Here is a 23830-nt window from a genome sequence, read left to right as displayed (position 1 = left end):
CATTTAAATTCTGGTGCTGTTTTTTTCTTTAAATAGAACGTGAAGTCACGGGTGAATGATGTCACAAGCATTTCTGCTCCTTTGTCTATGTATAGCTACTGGGTGGGGACTACCCTGGCCACAGTTCAATGGGTGGCACAGGGTGGGAGTAACAGCTCCCTTCCAAGCTATTACTGAGCTCATTCTTAATTTTGACATGTTAAGAATGTGTTCATGTAGATTGCAGGGGCGGACTGACCATTGGGCCACTCGGGCACTGCCCGAGGGCCCCATGCCACTAGGGGCCCCATCAGGGTTGCCAGCCTCAGTAAAACCAGGGACAGTATGTAAAAATTATTATTATTTTTTTTTTACATCCGTCTCTGAAATGTCCCTTAACAACATCCTTTTGGTCTAAAAATACTGAGATTATAGCTGCCCCACCTCTCTAGTACCTTCTCAGCCAATAGAAACATGTCTGTGTATACTGTGTGTACATGTCTGTGTATACTGTGTGATTGTATACTGTGTGTGTGTGTGTTTGTGTATACTGTGTGGCCCTATAATCTCTGATTGCCTGGGGGCCCCATAATCTCCTATTGCCCGGGGGCCCCATGAATTATCAGTCCGCCCCTGGTAGATTGATAAGGTTACGATAAGGGTCAATGTATATGCTGCCATCCCTAGCACACATACACCTTTCCTTTGTACCCCTACTGCCAGTATTAAAATGAGGGACCCCTGTTGTGGCTTTTAGTGTCACTAGCATCAGGTGTCCAGGCCAACTGCCCCACATCTCCTGCCGGGTGCCCCAGGTCACTCCGCCATAACAGCTTGCCACGGGAGCAGCCAGCATACTATAATTCAGAGCCGAGGAAAGCTTCCCTAAGCTCCTCCGTGGCTCTGACTTGTCACATGATACAAGTTGAGGCATTGTTTGTACAGTACATGGAGAAGTTTGAGGTCTGTCAAGTTCAGGGAGGGGTGAACCTAATATAACAAACACCATAGGAGAGACATTAGTACTGGGAGTTGGACAAAGGTGAGATTTTAGGGGGGAAGACAAGCTGAGAGGACAGATTTTTGGGAAGGGAATTGAAAATTTGTGATGGAAGGAGTGATTTTGGGGATGGAAGACTTCTGCTTGGAGGAGAGATGGGGGAGTGGAAGAATTGTGCTGAGAACTGGAGTTTGGAGGGAGGGGGTGAAGATTTGTGCTTGTGGGGGGGGGGGGGGGTTGAAGGGTAAAGATTTGTGCTGAAAGAAAACATTTCAGGAGAGGGGGAACATTTGGAAGTGGATGATTTCTGTATTTTTGTTATGGGAACAATTTTAGCTTGCAGAGGGTATTTGGGCTTTGTGGGGTGAGTTTCCAAATAAGTGTTGGATTTTTTGGGGGGATTTTTGCTGAAAGAGGAAAGTGGAGGAGAATATTGCTTTTGGGGGAATTTTGCTCTCCCTTGGCCCTTGCAAATCTAGCGCCTAGTTGTTACACACCCCTGACTCCTGTATTCTGTGCATTATACACTCCTGGCCCCTGCACTCAATGCTTTACACACCCCTGGCTCCTGCACACTGTGCGATACACATCCTTGACAATTGCACTCTTGTGTTACACATTCCTGATCCCCGCATTCTGTGCATTATACACCCCTGTCCTGCAATCTGCTTTTATTTTCTTTGTTACCTACTCCTAGCCCCTGCAATAAGTGCATCACATACTCCTGACCCCTGCACCCTGCAGGTTATGTCCTTTGACCATTGCACTTAGTGACAGCACTGGAATCACCAAACACTAGCGCTGTCACAGAGAGGGGTAGGTCACATGATCCCATATCCAGAAGTACAGGATACTGCCTTGTAGGCGTGGCCTCAGTCAAGGTACCGGCTCGTGAGGGACCACACATCAGGGCTCAGCACTCTAATAGTGTGGAAGAATGTTGTGGCAGACTGGTGATCAAGATAGTATCAGTGCAGCCCACTTTAGTATGAGTTACGGTAATGTTACTGGAGGATAGTCTCATCTGGAGGGGTGGCGGTATTCTGTATAGTAAACCTGTACTGGACCACTAAAGGAATCCTTGGAAGGTTCTTCAGCATCAGACGGTGCTCACTGCACTGTCCCTATTCTCTAGGAACCTTTCCATTGCTAAGGACTGTCCATAAATAGTGGGTTCCTCTCCCTAACCTACCACTTTCTCCAAAAGTACCCAAATGAGGTGGAATACCCTTTTTTTAAAGGCTCCCTTATTTAGACGACTATCTAAAGTCTTGCAGGAATTTTCTATCAAATAAGATACCTACCTTCCCAGAGAGGACTAATGGAGTTCCTAAGGGAACAATTTCCCTCTAGCAAACTCCCCCTCCCCTGTAGCATCAGCACAGTGCCACCTACAGGAAAGAAGCATGTCTACACTTGCCTACACCCTTTTTGTTGGCTGTGGCCTTGACTCTTTGGCGTCCGTGAATCATGGTGGAGAGCCAAGTGTACGTTGGGAATATTGTCCTTCCCCTTTCTCGATAAGATAGCCACCTGAAATCTCTTGTGTATTTGGCATCAAATCAGATACCTACCTTCCCAGAGAGGACTATCGGAGTCCCTAAGGGAACAATTTCCCTTAGCAAACTGCCCTTTTGCCTGTAGCTTCGACACAGTGCCACCTACAGCAAAAGAAGAATATCTACACCTGTGTGCATCTTTTTGTTGGGTGTGCCATAGACTCTTTGGCTTCCATGAATCATGGTGGAGAGCCGAGTGCACATCGGTAATATTGTGCGCTCTCTTTCTTGTTAAGATGTCCACCTGAACCCTTTTTGTAATTTGGCATCAAATCTGATACCTACCTTCTCAGGGAGGAGGACTAATGGAGTCCCTAAGGGAACTGCCCTTCGCCCGTAGCATTGGCACAGTGCCACTTACGGGACAAAAGAATATCTATACCTGTCTACATCTTTTTGTTGGGTGTGGCCTAGACTTTTTGGCTTCCATGAATCATGGTGGAGAGCAGAGCAGAAGGAGATGGTCTTGGCTCTGGTTTCGTAATTAAGTTGGACAAAAGAGTCATATAAAACCGTTTCCAGTAAGTTCACCCTCTGCATTAGACGTGGTAAAGCAACGGACATTTTTGGGGTTAACGTGCCTTTAATATTTGTAACAGAGTGGGAACATTGACGAGTGACGGGCTCTCAAAGGATCAGACCTGGATGAAATTCCAGTTCTATCTGATGACTAAATTGACCCACTTTATGAACATGTTTCCGTTATGCGTCGGGATGTTGAAGTAGACTTGGCAGTGTTTTTCATCAATCTTTTTATTGCGTTGCCATGGCACCAGCTCCTTCCTTAACGTGGCGTTCCTGAATGCCGGCACTCTACAGCTTGTGAGTGGGAAAGTGTGTAACGGAAGGAACATTTCGGCAACAGACCCTCTCTGACGGACGATTGTTTGAATAAAAATAAAACCTATGTAAAAAATGGGCGGAAAAAAAAAATTCAAGTAGAATAGATATTTTTGGTTTTAGATGAATTGTAAAGAACCAAATCAAATTTACATAAAGTGTACCTCTCACAAAAACCTTTAGGGCCCTTTTACATTGCTGCGTTATAATGGGTGCATTGCAATGCACTAAAGCGCATGTGCCCAGCTTCCCAATAATAAAATAATAAATATATCCATTTTTTTTTTTAGATTGGGGGCTGGTTCACACCAGCAGATGGGTTAGAACCCAACATGCATTCTGTTCGGTTAGAACCCAGCCACCAGAGTGTGGTTGGATCACAGCAGTGCCGATGCACCGATCATGGAACATGACAATGTGATGCATGGTGGTGTGAACTGGCCAACTAGGAGACAAGGCATTTCACCTTATTAGGTTAGGTTTTCCCAATAGAGTCCTCCTTTACATCAGGTGTATCCCAAGAGTGTCCCCCTTTACATCAGGTGTCCCCAGTAGAGTCCCCCTTTAAATCAGATGTCCCCTGTAGAATCCCCCTTTACATTAGGTGTCCTCAGTAGAGTGTTCCTTTACATCATGTGTCCCCCATAGAGTCTCCTTTTATAACACGGGTCCCCAATAGAGTCTCTCTTTACATCAGGTGTCCCCAAGAGTCCCCCTTTACATCAGGTGTCCCCAGTACAGTGTCCTTTTACATCAGGTGTCCCTCATAGAGTCCCCACCTTGCATCAGGCATCCCCAACAGAGTCCCCCTTTACATGAGCTGTCCCCAGTAGAATCCTCCTTTACATCAGGTGTCTCCAATAGAATTCCCCTTTACATCAGGTGTCCCCAATAGAGTCCCCCTCTACATCAGGTGTCCCCAATAGAGTCCCCCTTTACATTAGGTGTCCCCAATAGAGTTTCCCTGTACATCAGGAGTTCCCAATAGAGTTCCCCTGTACATCAGGTGTCCCCAATAGAGTCCCCCCTTGCAGCAGGCATCTCCAACAGAGACCCCCTTTGCACCAGCTGTCCCCAGTAGAATCCCCCTTTACATCAGGTGTCTCCAATAGAATTCCCCTTTACATCAAGTGTCTCCAATAGAGTCCCCCTATACATCAGGTGTCCCCAACAGAGTCCCCCTCTACATCAGGTGTCCCCAATAGAATCCCCCTTTAATTAGGTGTCCCCAATAGAGTCCCTCTGTACATCAGGTGTCCCTAGTATAGTTCCTCTGTACATCAGGTGTCCCCAATAGAGCCCCCCTTTACATCAGGTGTCCCCATCAGCGTCCCCCTTTAAATCAGGTGTCACCCAGTAAAGTCCCCTCTTACATCAGGTGTCCCCATCAGAGTCCCTCTTTACATCAGTTGTCCCCAGTAAAGTCCCCCATATGTCAGGTGTCCCCAGGATAGTCCCCCCATATGTCAGGGGTCCCCAGTAAAGTCCCCCTTTACATCAGGTGTCCTCAGTAGAGTCCCCCATTAAATCAGGTGTCCCCATCAGAGTTCCTCTTTGCATCAGATGTCCCGTCTACATCAGATGTTCCCAGTAAAGCCCCTTCTTACGTTAGGTGTCCCCATAAGAGTCCCCCTTTACACCAGGTGTCCCCCATAGAGTCCCCCTTTACATCAGGTGTCCCCAACAGAGTCCCCCTTTACACCAGGTGTCCCCAATAGGGCCCCACTTCACATCAGGTGACCCCAATAGTGTCCCCCTTTACATCAGGTGTCTTCAATAGAGTCCCCCTTTACATCAGGTGTCCCTAAAAGAGTCCCCCTTTAATCAGGTGTCCCCAATAGAGTCCTCCTGTACATCAGGTGTATCCAATAGTGTCCCCCTTTACATCAGGTGTCTCCAATAGCATCCCCCTTTACATCAGGTGCCCCCAAAAGGGTCCCCCTTTACACCTCCATTACTAATAAAAAAATAAATAATAATAATAAAAATGCCATAAATCTATCCTCTATTTTGTAGACGCTATAACTTTTGCACAAACCAATCAGTATACACTTATTGCGATTTTTGTTTTTACCAAACATATGTAGAAGAATACATATCGGCCTAAACTGAGGAAAAAACATTATTTTTTAATATATTTTTTGGGGGATATTTTTTATAGCAAAAAGTAAAAAATATTGCTTTTTTTTCAAAATTGTCGCTCTTTTTATGTTTATAGCGCAAAAAGATAAAAAACGCAGAGGTGATCAAATACCACCAAAAGAAAGCTCTATTTGTGGGAAAAAAAGGACGTCAATTTTGTTTGGCTAAAACATCGCACAACCGCGCAATTGTCAGTTAAAACGACGCAGTGCCGAATCACGAAAAAATGGTCATTAAGGGGGTAAAATCTTCCGGGGCTGAAGTGGTTAAAACCTTTTTTTTTTTTTTTTTGTTTTTAACTAGCTTTATTTATATAAAAGGAAAGGATTCCACCTTTAAAAGTCCTCTAAGTTTATTTTTATCCCCTAAGTGTGTTCACGTTCCTTCACACGTGCGCCGTACAATCGTTTCCAATTAGCGAATGACGCCTTTTCGCGACCCCGCTGTACGTTTCGGTAATGATGTTCTGATAACGCGCGGGGGGGGTGGTTCGGGCGATTGCTCTCCCGAATTGAAGCCCATAAATTTCAACCCATTACGTGGTTCAGTCCGCGCTCGTGAATCACCGGCGGGCTGACCTCACACACCGTGTTTTCATTGCTGGTTAATATGTTATTAAGAGCGGCGGGGGCAAAAAAAAAAAAAAAACTCCTGACTCAGCCGCAACGGGAGGAAAGAAAAATGAAAGCGTTTAGAAGACGTCTGCGGCCGCTGGTTATGACCGACGTTCCGCTTCGCTGCCCCTTAATTTATTTCATTTTACTGTAAAAGAAAAAGAAAAAAAAAAGTTTTCAAGTAACTTTCCGATGCCAAAAGTCAGAAAGTTTCCGTCTTCGCAGATCCTAGACAGACTCATGCCCGCGGCGGTAATTGGTTGAAGTCAGATGGCAGAATTATGCCCGGTGATGGTTTTTTTTTTGTGGTTAGGTTCATAAAATATTAGCTAGGGAGTTCTGCTAAAAAAAAATCAGCTTGCTTATAGGGAAAATTCACTTTTAAAAGGTCAATTCCACCCAAAATTGATAGGGTAGCTATAGGTGGAGCAGGCTATGGTTGCCACCTCATCCCTTTAAACCCAAACTCATTAATTACACGGGTTCTGTGGCTGATTAAGGTGGTAATTAAACTCACTCTGTGGCTTATCTGGATTTAATTAGCCTCAGAACCCGTATAGTTCAAAGGTGTTCGGGTTTAAAGGGATGAGGTGGCAACTCTAGTTGGGTCAGACCTCCCTTCCGTAATTCCCAGTGATGTCATAGTGATCACATGTCCTCCTGGCAGTTTCTGATCATCTGCTTTGGTGACAAGCGTAAAATGTTGACTTTCCCATTGCTGTCATGGTCATCACATGGCTTTGTTTATAAGCATAAACCGAGTCAGACCTCCCTCCCGTAATTCTCAGCTGTGCTTCTGTCCACCTGGGAGTTTTTGGAGTTTCTGACCATCTGCTTTGGTGACAAGTGTAAACTTTTGGTTTTCCCATCAATGTCATGGTTGCATAGTTACATAGTAACTAATCACATGACTTTGTTTATAAGAATAAACCAAGTCAGACCTCCCTGCCATATTTCCCAGCTGTGTTCCTGTCCACCAGGGAGTTTTGGGTGTTTCCGACCACCTGCTTTGGTGACAAGAATTTTGGTTTTCCCATCAATGTCATGGTACTCACATGGCTTTGGTTATAAGCATAAACCAAGTCAGACCTCCCTGCCATAATTCCCAGCTGTGTTCCTGTCCTCCTGGGAGTTTCTGATCACCTGCTCTCCTGACAAGCGTAAAATGTTGGCTTTTCCATCGCTATTATGGTAATCACATGGCTTTGTTTATAAGCATAAACCAAGTCAGACCTCCCTGCCGTAATTCCCAGCTGTGTTTCTGTCCTCCTGGGAGTTTCTGACCACCTGCTTTGGTGACAAGCGTAAAATTTTGGTTTTCTCATCGATGTCATGGTAATCACTCTGTGTATTACATACTCCTGACCCATGCACTCTGTGCATTGCACACTCCTGACCCCTGCACTCTGTGTATTACATACTCCTGACCCCTGCACTCTGTTTGTTATATACCCCTGACCCTTGCACTCTGTGTATTACATACCCCTGACCCCTGCCTTTCACATCCTTGTCTCTTGCGTTGCACACTCCTGACCCCTGTAATCTGTGCATTATAAACTCCTGACTCCTGCGCCTTTGCGCTTTAGACACCCCTGACTCCTGCACGGCCACCTGTGTAAATGAGCCTTCAAATCTCACCTTGTGCAGAGATTTTCCTGCTTTGTGAAACCAATCTAAGCAGATTAAGGTTGATCACCACTTTTTGTTCACTATTAAAGCGATGGAGGAAGGCTAATGCCTAGGGCACGCAGTGAGAAAACGGGCTGAAAAATAGCGCTTTCGGAGTGATCATCTGATAATCTGATCGTTATTACACAGCTTTTTGAGAGATGACCACGGCAGTCCATGCAAAATGATCCAAAGGGAAAATTTTTCACCTACGATAACAGAACAAACTATTTTTGTTTAATCAGTTCAGTATTTGTCCGTAAAAAATTGAGTGACCAAGACCGCGCATGCTCAGAAAAAAAAGAAGACAATACATGTCTTATGAGAATTTTCGTAACTCAAAAAAAACTATTTGTTTTCGATATGAGACTAGCATGCAAAAAAAAAAAAAAAGAACGATCATTCGTATGATATTCTCATGTCATGTGTATGAGGCTTAACAGTCATTTATGAGAGCCAGTGACTCTGATATATCAGATTGGACTACTCTGCAAGTGCTTTGTAATTTTTTTTTTTCTGTAAATATTTTCTTGCACTGTTTTTCTTTTCTTTCAAGAAAATGATATTTAAACATAGTTAAGCTATATCTCCAAATGCTCTAATTATAAATGTAATTTTTTTTATCAATATTGAGAGCTCCTTTTTTTTGTAAACTCTGTTAATTTCTTGTCTGGGCATGGAAGCAAGTGATACAGACCTTTGTCATGCTCTGAATGGTGTGTGTTTCTGTTGAAACATATGGTGGTAGGTACCGTGTGTGTGTAAAGGGTAACTACGTAGTTAACGTGCGCCAGTGACGATCATGCTACTAGTGCTTAAATTGTTGCCCCAGAGCAGGAAAATGTCTTTACAGGGTAAGGCTGAGTGTGCAATAAGTCACATTCTGGTCTTCAGATGTATGTACAGATATATCTCCAGAGGTCTCCCAAAGTGTCTCCGGAGGTGGTCTCAGAGGCATCTCCAGAGGTCTCCAAAGGTATCTCCAGAGGTGGTCTCAGAGACCTCCTCAGAGATCTCCAGAGGTGGTCTCCAAAGGTATCTCCAGGGGAGGTCTCAGAGATCTCCAGAGGTGATCTCCAGAGGCATCTGCAGAGGTGGTCTCAGAGATCTTGTCAGAGATCTCCAGAGGCATATCCAGAGGTGGTCTCCATAGGTCTGCAAAGGTATCCCCAGAGGTGGTCCCAGAGATCTCCAGAGGTGATCTCCAGAGGCATCTGCAGAGGTGGTCTCAGAGATGGTCTCAGAGATCTTGTCAGAGATCTCCAGAGGCATATCCAGAGGTGGTCTTCATAGGTCTCCAAAGGTATCTCCAGAGAAGATCTCAGAGATCTCCAGAGGTGATCTCCAGAGGCATCTGCAGAGGTGGGCTCAGAGATGGTCTCAGAGATCTTGTCAGAGATCTCCAGAGGCATATCCAGAGGTGGTCTCCATAGGTCTCCAAAGGTATCTCCAGAGGTGGTCTCAGAGACCTCCTCATAGATTTCCAGAGGTGGTCTCAGAGACCTCCTCAGAGATTTCCAGAGGTGATCTCCATAGGTCTTCAAAGGTATCTACAGAGGTGGTCTCCAGAGGCATCTGCAGAGGTGGTCCTTATAGGTCTCCAAAGGTATCTCCAGAGGTGATCTCCATAGGTGGGATCTGAGAGTGTCATGTATTTGTAGGATTAGGGCTAAGGTTAGGGTTAGGTTTAGCATTAGAGCTACAGGTAGGGAGCAGCATTTTGGGACAGGTTCAGGATGGTTAAAACAATGGCAGTATTTTCAATATGTAGCTAAGATGAAGAACATGGAGACCTCAAACTAGCAATTAACCTTATAAATGTTTATTTTTACCAAAAGAGTAGTTGATACTTGTAATTAAATTCCAGCAGAGGTAGTGAGTCAGGCAACAAAGGATCTATACTCAAATAGGTAAAAAAAAAAATAGAAAACCCAATGTAAAAAAGGCGCAGCCTCGATAGACCACCTGATCTTTTTTTGTCATCGCTATTCTTCATTTGTATGTTCATTTCACCATTAAATTTATTTTCATCTAAATGCGAAATTTTGCCAGAATGTCCTATTTTTCACCAAAGCGTAACCTCACAATTTTGTTCTCCCATACTGCTATAATCTTCATGATTAATAAAGAAATTAGTTTGGAGGAAAACCCTTATCACTAATAGACAATAGCACATCCACTTCCCTCTCCCTTCCAAGGTTTATATTTACTACTGACGTACAGGTGCTCTTTAGAAGACAGAAGGGCCCTCCCACACACTGCTGTCATTCATTCAGAATTATCTATAGCTGTTCCCAATGTTACTTCGTTGTCTCGGATTTAACCGATAGCATCTGTTGGAGACATAATTTTGGTAGCGATCCATCGGTAGTATCTGCCAAGAAGTTACCCACAAGACAGCCATGATGGCTCGTTGGCTGGCAGCCATTGCACCGCCGTGTCCATTCATGATCTCATTCCTGCTACAACATATTTCTCGGGAGCTGAAGTGGGCAGGACCATAAAATACATTGTACTTTCCTTCTCTTTCACTATTTCACTGCTGAAAAAAAGAGTCGACTTTACAAAGGATAGCATATCTGTCGGCAATAGGATGTTGAGTTGTTTTGTGCTATGACCCGGAGTTCCTCATTTTTATTGTGTGACATGAAATGTATCTAAAGCCAATACTTTTTTTACTTTTAAGTGATTGTGAAAGGATTTTCACCTTGCCAGGTTTTCTTTTGCTCTCTCAAAACAAGCCGCTGAATTTTAAGCAACTGTGATCTTCCAACCTTGTAGCAACAAATCGGTGAAGGCCCTTTTCTAATTCAACCATGACTTTGCCAGCTTCATTGCTTGTTTTTGCTTAGGGTACTATTTAAAAGCGGTTTTACTTACCTTATCTCTGGGTCCCCTGGCAGTTGGCATTCATTTCTTCCCTCCGACTCTCCAGTTGTGGGCAGGCCCTCGGTGCCCTCACTTGCAATGCAGGATCGTTTGTGCTCCATTGGTCCCTTACCGGAGTCTCAAAACCAGTACTGTTGGTCAAGAGTGACCCTCCACCTTACTTTATCCATTGCTCCACTGGCAGCTGACACTTCTTCTCTCTGACTCTCAAGGTTGTAGGCGGGCCCTCGGCGCCCTTGCTTGCAATGCAGGACTGTTGGTGCTCCATTGTTCCTTTACTGGATTCCTGAAACCGATACTGTTGGTCAAGAGTACCCCTCTACCTTATCTTACCTTATCCCCTGCTCCAATGGCAGCTGGCATGTACTTCTTCTCTCCGATGCTAAAGGTTGTGGGTAGGCCCTCAGTGCCCATGCTTGCAATGCAGAATTGTTGGTGCTCCATTGTTCCCTTACCAGATTCCCAAAACCGGTCTTGTCTGTCAAGAATAACCCTCCACTTTATCTTACTTTATCCATTGCTCCACTGGCAGCTGGCACTCACTTATTCTCTCCAACTCACAAGCTTGTGGGCAGTCCCTCAGCACCCTTGCTTGCAATTCAGGGCTTTTGGTGCTCTATTGTTAACTTACCAGATTCCCGAAAATGGTGCTGTTGGGCAAGAGTACCTCTCCACCTTATTTTACCTTATCCCTTGCTCCCCCATGCAGCTGGCATGTACTTCTTCTCTCCGATGCTAAAGGTTGTGGGTAGGCCCTCAGTGCCCATGCTTGCAATGCAGAATTGTTGGTGCTCCATTGTTCCCTTACCAGATTCCCAAAACCGTTCTTGTCTGTCAAGAGTAACCCTCCACTTTATCTTACTTTATCCATTGCTCCACTGGCAGCTGGCACTCACTTATTCTCTCCAACTCACAAGCTTGTGGGCAGGCCCTCAGCACCCTTGCTTGCAATTCAGGGCTTTTGGTGCTCTATTGTTAACTTACCAGATTCCCGAAAATGGTGCTGTTGGGCAAGAGTACCTCTCCACCTTATTTTACCATATCCCTTGCTCCCCCATGCAGCTGGCAGTCACTTCTTCTTTCTGATTCTGAAGGTTGGGGGTGGGCCCTCGGTGCCCTTGCTTACAGTGCAGGACTGTTGGTGCTGCATTGTACATGATGACATCAGAGTGTGACCAGTAGAGGCAGTGAGGAAGAGAAGTGGCTTTAAGGAAAAGATTGCATGGAGAGGAGTAAGCCAGCATGAGTGAAAGGTTAAGGTAAGCGAAACCACATTTGTACCCTCGAAAAAATTTGCATTTAACTCTTGCAGCATAGGTGAAGCCCTACTGCAAGGGTATTTTTTAACTTTCCCTAAAGTTCAACCTTATGTTCTTTGATCTGAACAACAAAGCTGCAAAAAGATGAAGCTGGTGAATCATTATGGATGACTCCTCTCTCATTGTTCATGAAACTGGTAGAGTTCGTCAAGAGTAGCCCTCCACCTGGATTCCTAAAACTGGTGCTGTAGGTCAGGCGTAGCCTTCCACTGATCCAGTGGAGGGCTAGCACCACTGGAGTAGCCATCCACCGGATTCCTGAAACAGGTGCTTTTAGTCAAGTGTAGCCTACCACCGGATTCCTGGAAACTGTGCTTTTGGTAAAGAGTAGTCCTGGACCAGACCCATAAAAATTGTGCTGTTGGTCAAGAAGAGTAGCTATCTACCCTATTCCTGAAAGAAGTGCTGTAGGTAAGGAGTAGCCTTCCACCGGAATCCTGAATCCGGTGCTGTTGGTCAAGAGTAGCCTTCCACCAAAATCCTGAATCCGGTGCTGTTGGTCAAGAGTAGCCCTCCACCCGATTCCTTAAACCGGTGTCGTTGATCAAGAGTAGCTCTCCACCTTAAGGGTCCTCAAACCTCCCTGGCATGGATTACAAAGTGGTCACCACTTGACCTTTACGGCAGAGGATAATGGGGTGACTAAACCACTTATCCTCCGGCACTTTTGCATGCTGTCACAATCAATTACATCTGTTCTGGCAGAATTTTCAGCCTCCCAGCATGCACATGGGAAAAAATTGTGGGGCTTTAGACAAGTTAATTTTAGCCTCAATAAAATTTGCAGGATTAGCATGTGGCAGAGGACAGATTAGGCGATGGTAGCTATAGAAGTTTGCCGTCGGCGGTTATCTTGGATAAAACAGTTCCTCGGTAAAGCTGCGTCATTCCAGAGCTCCTGGCGCTAGCAAGAAAAGGAAACCGCTTAATACTGATGGAAAGAAAATACTTTTTTTGTCTCTAGCTAGATGTTACAATTATTTAATTCTCTGCCACGTTGCTGCTGAAAAAAATCTCCTCTCGTTAAAGCACGCCTGTATTAAAAGTGGACCTGTCATTAAAATTCATATTTTATTTAAAAGGGCACCTTAGCATTACCAGATCACATTATTACTATTGTTCTGTTTCTAAATGCTGTTTTAGGCATCAACATCCCTCCATAGACTCAGGCTGTCCAGACAGTATGGTAATTTGCTGGTCTGGCAGAATCCACAGGCAGCGTAACTCTTCATACAACCAAGAAGCTGAATCCAATGCAGTTTTACTTTAGGCAAGTACAGAGGGTGTTTTTCTAGTCTTTTGAGGTGTAAGAAGACAATATAGGTTGATTTACCAAAACTGGAGAGCGCAATATCTGGTGCAGCTCTGCACAGAAACCAATCAGCTTCCAGTTTTTTTATTTTGTCAAAGCTTAACTGAACAAGCTGAAGTTAGAAACTGATTGGCTACCTTGCACAGCTGCACCAGATTCTGAGTATCCCAGTTTTCATTTTATCTAAGCCCCTGTACACACGGTCGGACATTCTGCCAACCAAATCTGTTGGATTTTGTCCGACGGATTGTGTCCGAAACTGTTGTATACACACGGTCGGACCAAGTTGTCGGAAAATCCGATCATTCAGAACGTGATGACGTTATTTTGTTACGACGGGACTACGTTCAGGCTAGTAGCCAATAGCTTTGGTGTAGGAATTTGATCTGAGCATGCGTGGCACTTTGTCCGATCGGAATTCTCTACACATGATCGGAGTATGTCCGATCGGACCAGTTTGTCGGAAAATATTTCCAACAAGTTGGAAAATTGGGTCCGACGGATATTCCGACGGAATCAGTACGATGCATACCACACACAGTCGGATTATCCGACAACACGGTCCGATAGGACACATTCCGACGGATTCTCCGACCGTGTGTACAAGGGCTAACACTGACTGAGAGAACATGAAAGAAACGGTGAAGGTCTAACTAGGAGTAAACTAGTTCGTACTTCTAGATTGTAAGCTCTAACGAGCAGGGCCCTCTAGTCCCTCCTGTATTCATTTGTATTGTAAGGGTACTGTCTGCCCTCATGTTGTAAAGCGCTGCGCAAACTGTTGATGCTATATAAATCCTGTATAATAATAGTACTAAACAGGAGGGGAAAACTGGGTGAGATACCAAATCACATAAATAAACCATCAAAAGATGTCAGAATTCACCAGAACAATTCAATGCCATAACAGAAAAAAATACATATAGGTGGAACTAGCATTAAAGCCTAAGCCCTTGTACACACGGTCGGACATTCCGACAGAAAATGTCCGATCGGACCGTGTTGTCGGATAATCCGACCGTGTATGGGCTTCATCTGACTTTTTCCGTCGGAATGTCCCACCAACAAAGTTTGAGAGCTGGATATAAAAAATTTCCGACAACATGATCCGATCGGACTTTGTCCGATCGTTTGTAGAGAATTCCGATCGGACAAAGTGCCACGCATGCTCAGATCAAATTCCTAGACCAAAGATATTGGCTACTAGCCTGAACGTAGTCCCGTCGTAACTAAGAAAGTCATCACGTTACGAACGATCGGATTTTCCGACAACTTTGTCCGACCGTGTGTATGCAACACCAGTTTCGGATAAAATCCATCAGGCAAAATCCGATTTTGTTGTCGGAATGTCCGACCGTGTGCACAAGGGCTTAGTCCAGCTTGGGCAAAAGGTTGAAATACTGATTCCCTGGCACAAGTTCAAAATAGAGAGAGCAACTGCTACCTCCTCTCTGGATCTTTCCTCTGCCAACTTGCCTGCTCACCAATCCGGCACCAATCTTCTTCCAGGTTGAATGATGCCCAGTATCACTCAACCCAATTCCTGTGAGCTCAGGGTGTCAAGGCCCCGCCCCCTTCCTTGGACCCATAAAAGAATGCACCAGTGACTGTAGTATTTAGGATCCACCCACCTTTGAAGGAGGAAAAGAGCAAAGAGAACCTATAATGTCACTAGTTGACTACTAAGCACTACTAAGCAGGAAGCAGAACCTGCCTATGTAATAAACAAATATGGCTGCCCACATGTACATATATATAATTATAAACTATAGATAGAAGCAAAGATTTTTTACAAAATGAATTTAGATTGATAAGATTATGTACTGTACATAAAGCTGGTCTGACTATTTTATTAAAAAGTTCGACCATAGTTCCTTATAAAGTAGGGGAGAGTAAGTGGGGCGGTCATTGTACGTGTCTTCTCCAAGCTTTCATATATGTTCAAAGTATCACATTTAAAAATAAGCCTTGAATTGTTTTAGTTCATGAACTGATGTTTTTATATATTCTTTATTTTATTCCCGGTCTTCTCTTGGAGTTACAGCATACTAAGATACACAGGAAGGTATTAGGTACAAGTGTTTCTGAAGACACACAACGCTATCAAAGGACTAACCATGCCTATAAAGTTTTACTGCTCAGCCAAGGAGGGGGCCTAACTAAACAACAAGGTCCAAGTCCGCTTCTCTTTTCATCCGTTGGAGAAAGCGTCTTTGTGATCATAGGCATTGGGGGGCCGCCGGGAGACATAATGGCTCCTGTAGAGGCTTGCATAGTTACCGGCATGCCCAGAATACTAAGAGACCAGTAGTCCCCTCTATTATCCCTCCACGGATTTGGCCTGTATTGGGAACCGGCTCTCTATTGTAGGGCAGCCAAACCTCCTCGCCCTGAGCCTATTCATTAAGCGGGGCAGGGCTATGGGAACAGGGAGGAAAAAAAATTGTTTTCAAAAGATCTGAGACAACAAGGGGACAAAGTGCTGCATCCATTGCTTCTTAAATGGCTAACAGGCCCAGTCTTCAAAATCTATCAAGAGGCTTTAAAATGGAGCTCTAGAGAAACAACCAACTTTTCTTTAGATTCAGTAAACTGGAAGTTGGGTCGATGACAGTAGCAAATGTAGACTAAAATCAAAACCCTGGGAATGGAATATCTAGGGACAATGGGAGCTGGGAGTTTTCCTTGCCCAGAAATTCTGGTGGAAACTGGGAGATTTTGGTAAAATGCTTTAGGGTCAACTTTTGCTGACTATAGTGAAGACACAGGGAATGGAACCAGGATTGCCCAGAAAATCTGGTGGAAACTTGGAGTTTTTGGTAAAACACTTTAGAGTCAACTAACGTTGACTAACATAGTCAACGTTGACTAATATGAAGACACTAAGAATTGAACATCTAGGGATGAGCGGAACTGGAAGTTTTCATTGCTCAGAAATTCTGGTGGAAACTGTGAGTTTTGGTAAAGTACTTTGGAATCAACTATCGTTGACTAATGAAGACATGGGAATGGAAAATCTAGGGATGATGGGAGTTACAAACATCTGCAGAAATTGCTTTAGCGTTCCATTGAACCACTCACATAGTCCATTAGTCTGGGGGTGGTAGGGAGAGCTGTGTATAGGCTTAAATCCACAGAGCTTCCACAACTGGTGGGTTAGGTCTGCAGTAAACTGAATCCCTTTTTCTGAGATAATCTCCTGAGGGAAACCCACCCTGGCAAAGATTCGGAGCAGGGCCTACACTACTGTCTCTGCATGAATGTTTGTCAGAGGAACTGCCTCCTGGTAATGAGTAGCATAATCCACCACCGTCAAGATGTATCTCTTCCCAGAAGGACTGGGTCGGGGTAATGGTCCTACCAGGTCTACGGCTATCGGGCTAAAGGGCTCAGCTATGATCGGTAGGGGGTACATAGGAGCTTTAGTTTGGTTGCCCTTCTTTCCCACACGCTGACAAGTATCACAGGTGCGGCAATACTGTCTAATATCCCCAGATATCCCTGGCCAGAAGAATAGCTGAATCAAACGGTGAACAGTTTTGGTCACTCCAAAGTGACCAGCTAGGGGAATGTCACGCTTATATTTCTGCGGCACGACCAGCTGTCGCTTGGGCTCTGGATGAGATCCCTTCGCTTTGGTCACCTGATAAAGTAATTCCCGATCCCACTCTATCCATTCCCTTTCTAATCCCCCGGGATCCATACCTGCCCTCTCCCGGTAACTAGCTAACATTGAGTCAGATAGTAATTCCTGGGTAAAGTCAGCCGGGGTAGCCCAGCTAAAGGGTGGTACAGTCTGGTCGGGGGTTAGGGAAGTTAGGCCTCAACTGGGTCCCATCATTGAGTGCCTCCTCTGCTCGTCTTGCTTGCTGCCATGTGCCATCACAGGGAAGGCTTCGGGGGATAAATTCACATAGGAAAGATGAAGAAAGATGTCCCAAATCATTTCCAAGTAGAACATCTGCAGGTATATCTCTCATAACTCCAACTTCCACATCTCTGTATCCCGAGCCTCAATCCATATGCACTTGGGCAGTAGGGATGCGTAAAACTTTGCCTTCAGCTACTCGCACAGCTATGGACCTCCTGGTTTTCCCAGTCATTATAACCCTCCTGAGTTGCACCAAAGTAATAGTAGCTCTGCTGTCCCTGAGTCCTTGGGCGGGTCGCCCATTCACCCAACCGGCCTGTCAGTGATGCCTGAGATTGTCATCGGCAGCAGCTTGTATCGGGTTCACCTCATGGAGTAGCCCAAATTCCTCTTCACCCCAGCCAGTTGAGGTAGATGGTGGGGTGGCTTCCAGGTAATGAGCAGCCGCTCGGGTTGGGCCAGGGGCAGCACGGTTCCAAGAAGTGACGTTGACATTTTGAGGACAATTAGCTTGTTGGTGTCCCATTTGATTACACTCATAACAGCAAGGCGCAGTCTTCTTGATGGGTATAGCCGGTCGGGCCATTGGCTATCTCCTGCTGCAAATCTGCCTTTCTCTGACAGCTTTATGTAGCATTACAGTCACTGAATATGATATGTAGCCCTTTGGTGATGTCAGGGATCACATTTAAGGCCCCCTATATCAAGAAAGATGACCATTACACCCTTTACTCCCTTATAGGATATTCAAAAATACGAATAATTGAAATATATAGTAACTGATATGTGTTTTATATCAAATTCAAAAATATACACCACTGTTTTTTGTCTTTTTGTGATATAATGTTTTATATTTTGTTTTCCTCACCAGGACAATATGAAGTCAAGTCTACTTTTCCTTTTGCTTGCCATGGCACTGAGCTCCTCCGCTTTAATCCCAGAAGCAGAAGGCATGTCAAGTTAAGTGTCATCTTCCCTTCAGAACTGATAGTTTTCCTTTTATTTACAATGTTTTTACCATGTTTAGCCCTAATGAAGGGGGTATGAGTCTTAAAAATTGCTGGCTTTTTTTCTGAATTCGGGTGGCTTCCCGTCTTTAAGAATAGAGAGCTTTCTACCGTTTTCTACAACAATTCTGAAATATTTTGATGGCGAGTGTCTGTGAAAGAAAAAAAAAATTATGACTTAGCAGCCCAGGCTGATGCTTTGATTGGCTAAAGATTGATCTAGTTTAATGAACAGTCTAAGGCCCTCTTTGGCTTTTGGTTATCCTAGTCCTGTGAGGATGCTTAAGCTCTGATTGGCTGAATGGTGATCTTATTCTTGGAAGGTTTTGCCGCTCTAATTGCCTGTAGGTCTATCAAGTCTAGTCTGATAAGTAATTTGCACAGTTGCTCCATAGCAGGAAGCACAGTTTGGACATGTATCAAAAGACCTAGATCAGTCATTCTCAAACAGGGTTCCATGGAAGGGTTCCTCCAGAGGCTGCTAAGTGTTCCTCGATCAATGAGTCATTTCTGCTTCTCAGATAAGTAACCACTGATGCCACTGAACTTTTTAGCTATCTGTAAGTGGATTCTTCCAAATGACCACCAATGTAAGGAACATTCCTCCCACTGACCACCAATGTAAGGAGCATTCCTCCCACTGACCACCAATGTAAGGAGCATTCTTCCCACTGATCACCAATGTAAGGAACATTCTTCTCACTGACCACCAATGTAAGGAACATTCTTCTCACTGATCACCAATGTAAGGAACATTCTTCTCACTGATCACCAATGTAAGGAACATTCTTCCCACTGACCACCAATGTAAGGAACATTCTTCTCACTGACCACCAATGTAAGGAACATTCTTCCCACTGATCACCAATGTAAGGAACATTCTTCTCACTGACCACCAATGTAAGGAACATTCTTCCCACTGATCACCAATGTAAGGAACATTCTTCCCACTGATCACCAATGTAAGGGACATTCTTCCCACTGATCACCAATGTAAGGAACATTCTTCCCACTGACCACCAATGTAAGGAACATTCTTCCCACTGATCACCAATGTAAGGAACATTCTTCCCACTGACCACCAATGTAAGGAACATTCTTCCCACTGACCACCAATGTTAGGAGTATTCTTCAAACTTACCACTAATGTAAGGAGCATTCTTCCTACTGACCACCAGAGTATGGAGAATTCTTCCCACTGATCACTAATGTAAGGAGCATTCTTCTCACTGATCACCAATGTAAGGAGCATTTCTCCCACTGACTACCAATGTAAGGAGCATTCCTCCCGCTGATCACCAATCACCCAAGTGTAAGCGGCATTCTTCCCACAGACCACCAATGTAAAGAAGTATTCTTGCCGCTGACCACCAATGTATGAGACATTCTTACCACTGACCACCAATGCAAGGAGCATTATTCCCAATGACCACCAATGCAAGGGGCATTCTTCCCACTCACAGTTACACTGATGTACTCTCAGCTTTACATATAGTGATTATTAGCAGGGGTTTCCTGAGACCGGAAAGATATTTCATGTAAGGGGCATTCTTCCCACTGGCCAGCAAAGTAAAAGACATTCTTCTCAATGACCACCAATGCAAGGGGCATTCTTCCCACTGACCACCAATGTAAGAGGCATTCCTCCCACTGACCATCAATACAAGGAGTATTCTTCTCACTGACCACCAATGTAAGGAACATTCTTCCCACTGCCCACCAATGTAAGAGACATTCCTCCCACTGACCACCAATGTAAGGAGCATTCTTCTCACTGACCACCAATGTAAGAGGCATTCCTGCCACTGACCACCAATGTAAGAGGCATTCCTGCCACTGACCACCGATGTAAGAGGCATTCCTCCCACTGACCATTAATGTAGGTGACATATAGGTGACATCCTCCCACTGACCATTACACTGATGTGCCCTTAGTTTTAGATATAGCGATTATTAGCAGGGTTTTCCTGAGCCCGGAAAGATATTTCAAGGCTTCCTCCATGTTGAAAAGGTTGAGAAAGACTGACCTAGATGGTTCTACAAGAGCCTTAAGAAAGCATTGCAGAGTTGACTATTTAGCCGGCTTTTTAGTCTCAGAGTTTGTCAAGGTAATGTTGGCTTTAAGCTCTAATCTGTGGTTTTATGTAAAGTATCTGCTCCTCCAATAATGATAGCCGTTAGTTCAAAGAGTGTCCTGATCGATGGTTTCCATATTTCCTTTCTAAAAGTCAACACTGAAAAAAATGAAGAGTGTTAATTTCCTGTAAAACATGAAATATTCTGTGGTCGGACAGATGTGGTTTGGCGCCATGCCCTGCCTAAGCCTGGTTTTTCATTAATGTTCTTTCCCTTTCCAGAAGATTACAAGAGCTTAAGGGTGAGGATTGGAAACTCTTCAACGAAAGCTGTGTTGTCGGGCACGTTGACCATCCCTTGCCACATCACGTACCAGTCACCAGCGGAAGAGGTGACTGTGGGCCGCCGGGCTGTGCTGGCCACACCTCGGGTGAAATGGACCTTCATTTCCAATGGTAAAGAAGTTGAAATATTGGTGGCTCGGGGCCACAAGGTCAAGATCAATGAGGCTTACAGACTACGGGCCTCTCTCCCGCACTACACGACTTCTGCATATGACGTCACGCTGGTCCTCAAAGAGCTGATAAGCAACGATTCAGGGATTTACAAGTGCCATGTCCAGCATGGCATTGAAGATGACCATGAGATGTTGGAGGTGAAGGTCAAAGGTAAGCCACTGGGAGGCCGTTTTTATTAGGGATATAGGCAGACATTTTAAATTTTGTTTTAAGCTCTGCAATTACCTGGATATTGGTGCCAAAAGCACAAGTCCCTGCCTTGCGACTATTCCGCTGAGGTTATACCCTCCGCCATATTGTGCCCCACTCTGTGCCAGGGACCTCAACACAGCATTCACCATCGTTGACCTTTATATCCCAAGGAAGGAATGCCCTTACATAAGTAGGTGGTACTTGGAAAATGGCACAACCGTCACATCACATTGACATACTATCTGGGGTTTCGTGACAGTACATAGTCAATCACATTTAATGGATGGGCCACAGTAGTCACACGTCAAAGCATAGTGCAATCATTAAAATAAGCTATCTTCCCTACTTAGCCTCTCTCCACCTGGGGTCATTAGTACTCACCAGGGGCAGCCTGTCCATTAAGTGCTGCCCCCATCCATATGTCTGGCCCCTTGCAGGACGCCGGACACATGGATTCCAATGGGGTGGGGGGGGGGGGGGGATTTGAAGCACCTGATTAGAGCCAAAATCTCTAATAGGCTTCAAAATAGGGTGGGCTTTGGGCGCAGAGCACTGTGAACCGAGCCCACCCAGGTGTGTTACAATGGCAAATGGATATTCGCTATTGCAGAAAGCGAGTCTTAAGGCTGTCACCCGATTTGCTGAAAGGACAGGCAATCCTATTGGATGTCTAGAAGGAGGGGAGGAGACGCACGGTGGAAGCCACCATATTGGATGTCTAGGAGGAGACGCATGGTGGAAGCCACCATGATGGAGGAGAGGACAAAGCAGCCGCTACCCGATGACTGCCACCTAGATGGGGTAAGTGCCGGACCAACCAGCAGACAACAGGCGCGAGGGCGGGGGGGTACCACGTGCCGCTGGCCACTCGGGGAATGCTTGGTACTCACTGAATAGGATCTCTGCAATCACCTCTCCCCGGATTCCCAGGGGTATAAGCTTACGCAGGGGACTCTTGGCCTGGCCTAAAAAGCCTAAAATGCTTTTCACAACCCACCCAAGCCCCCACCTCTATAAGGGTCAGAAAGTCTACAGCTGGCTCTTCTTGGTGCAGGTCTATCTCTCCTCGGACTCCAGCCCTGTTCAGGGCCTTCACTTGTTGGCTACATCTGTGGGGTGTTTGGCTCCTATGCTCCCAACTGTACTAGGTAGGGATGAGCTTCGTGTTCGAGTCGAACGCATGTTCGACTCGAACATCGGTCGTTCGTGCGTTCGCCGAATTCCGAACGTTTGGGCCGTTCGCGGCAAAATTCGTGTGTCCCACAATGCACTGCGATGGCGCAATGCATTGCTGTCTCACGATTGGCCAAGCATGCACTGTGACCCCGCATGCTTGGCCAATCGCAGCGCCAGTAGCGAGGAGAGCAATGGTTGGCCACAGGCATCCTGCCTGTGGCCAATCATAGCTCAGACTGTGTAGTGCACGCCCCACACTATATAAAGCTGCCTTTCAGGCGGCCTCGTGTAGTGTTTGTTAGCATCTGAAGCAGTGGGTGTTCTGTGTACCTTCAACACAGTTACACACCAATCGTTTTTGGCTGATTTACTATTTTGCTCTTGTGTAGTGGTTACTGTCTGTGCCCTGACCGCAGTATACACCACTATATTCACCTCACCTATATAGCTAGTGATCTAGCTTTAATAATAGAGCTTGCAGTCAGTAGTGTTAGTGCGTGCTGTCTGCGTGCTCTGTACCCAGTACATACCACTATATACACCTACAAAGCTGTTCTCTATTTGAGCCCGATTGTCATTTGCTGGAGTTATTGGAAGTTGTGTGTGCCTCCAGCACAGCACAGTATACATCTGTATATACCCCTTTAACTCTGCTGTTTTCTTGTTATTGTCTGCGTGCCCTGACCGCAGTATACACCGTGATATTCACCTCACCTATATAGCTAGTGGTCCATCTTTAACAATAGAGCTTGCAGTCAGTAGTGTCACTCAGGAGATAGTGCGTGCTGTGTGCCTGCTCTGTACCCAGTACATACCGCTATTATCCACCTACATAGCTGTTCTCTATTTGGGCCCGATTGACATCTGCTGGAGTTATTGGAAGTTGTGTGTGCTTCCAGCACAGCACAGTATACATCTGTATATACCCCTTTAACTCTGCTGTTTTCTTGTTATTGTCTGCGTGCCCTGACCGCAGTATACACCGTGATATTCACCTCACCTATATAGCTAGTGGTCCATCTTTAACAATAGAGCTTGCAGTCAGCAGTGTCACTCAGGAGATAGTGCGTGCTGTGTGCCTGCTCTGTACCCAGTACATACCGCTATTATCCACCTACATAGCTGTTCTCTATTTGGGCCCGATTGACATCTGCTGGAGTTATTGGAAGTTGTGTGTGCTTCCAGCACAGCACAGTATACATCTGTATATACCCCTTTAACTCTGCTGTTCTATAAAAAAGGCATCTGCAGGAGTTAGTGGGTGTTGTGTGCCTCCAGCACAATATAAACTACCCAACTACTGTTTTACCCAACTCCCTTCAGGCCATTACCATGTCTGGAAGGCCAGCAAGGAGAGGCAGACAGGCGCGAGCCGATAAAAGAGGGCAAGCAGGCTCTGTGTCTAGAGACAACAGTGCTGGTCGTGGACGCGGTGCATTGTCATCAGCACGTGGCCATGGGACATGCTTGTCCTTCTTTTCTGCAGCTGGACATGTTGAACCGCAACATGCCAACGACTTGGTAGAGTGGATGACCAAGCCCTCTTCATCCTCCTCATCCTCTCTCACCCAGTCTCAGGGTAGTAGAAAAGCAGCTGCCAACACATCGTCGTCCCTCCTCTCAATGTCATCATCAGTGACTCCTTCCCTAGACCCACCACGTCCTCCT

The 23830-nt window shown here is 45.3% G+C and overlaps 1 protein-coding gene across 3 annotated transcripts in view; it reads left to right on the top strand.

The window, feature by feature from the left end:
• BCAN (brevican) overlaps window positions 1–23830 on the top strand; it is an 83183-nt gene that overhangs the window by 9668 nt on the left and 49685 nt on the right. For 2 of the 3 annotated variants that reach the window (XM_077464190.1, XM_077464192.1), the window contains exons 2-3: window positions 18065–18152; window positions 20558–20944. In XM_077464190.1, the coding sequence (XP_077320316.1) occupies window positions 18071–18152; window positions 20558–20944 (469 nt within the window). In that variant the 5' untranslated portion in view covers window positions 18065–18070. The remainder of the gene's footprint in view (window positions 1–18064; window positions 18153–20557; window positions 20945–23830) is intronic. The other variant, XM_077464191.1, reaches the window with a different exon arrangement.

Source organism: Lithobates pipiens, unplaced genomic scaffold (assembly GCF_037356315.1).
Source record: "Lithobates pipiens isolate NorthernLeopardFrog02 unplaced genomic scaffold, aLitPip1_a1.2 Scaffold_30, whole genome shotgun sequence".
Lineage (NCBI taxonomy): Eukaryota > Metazoa > Chordata > Amphibia > Anura > Ranidae > Lithobates > Lithobates pipiens.
This window is presented reverse-complemented; position numbering and strand designations above follow the sequence as displayed.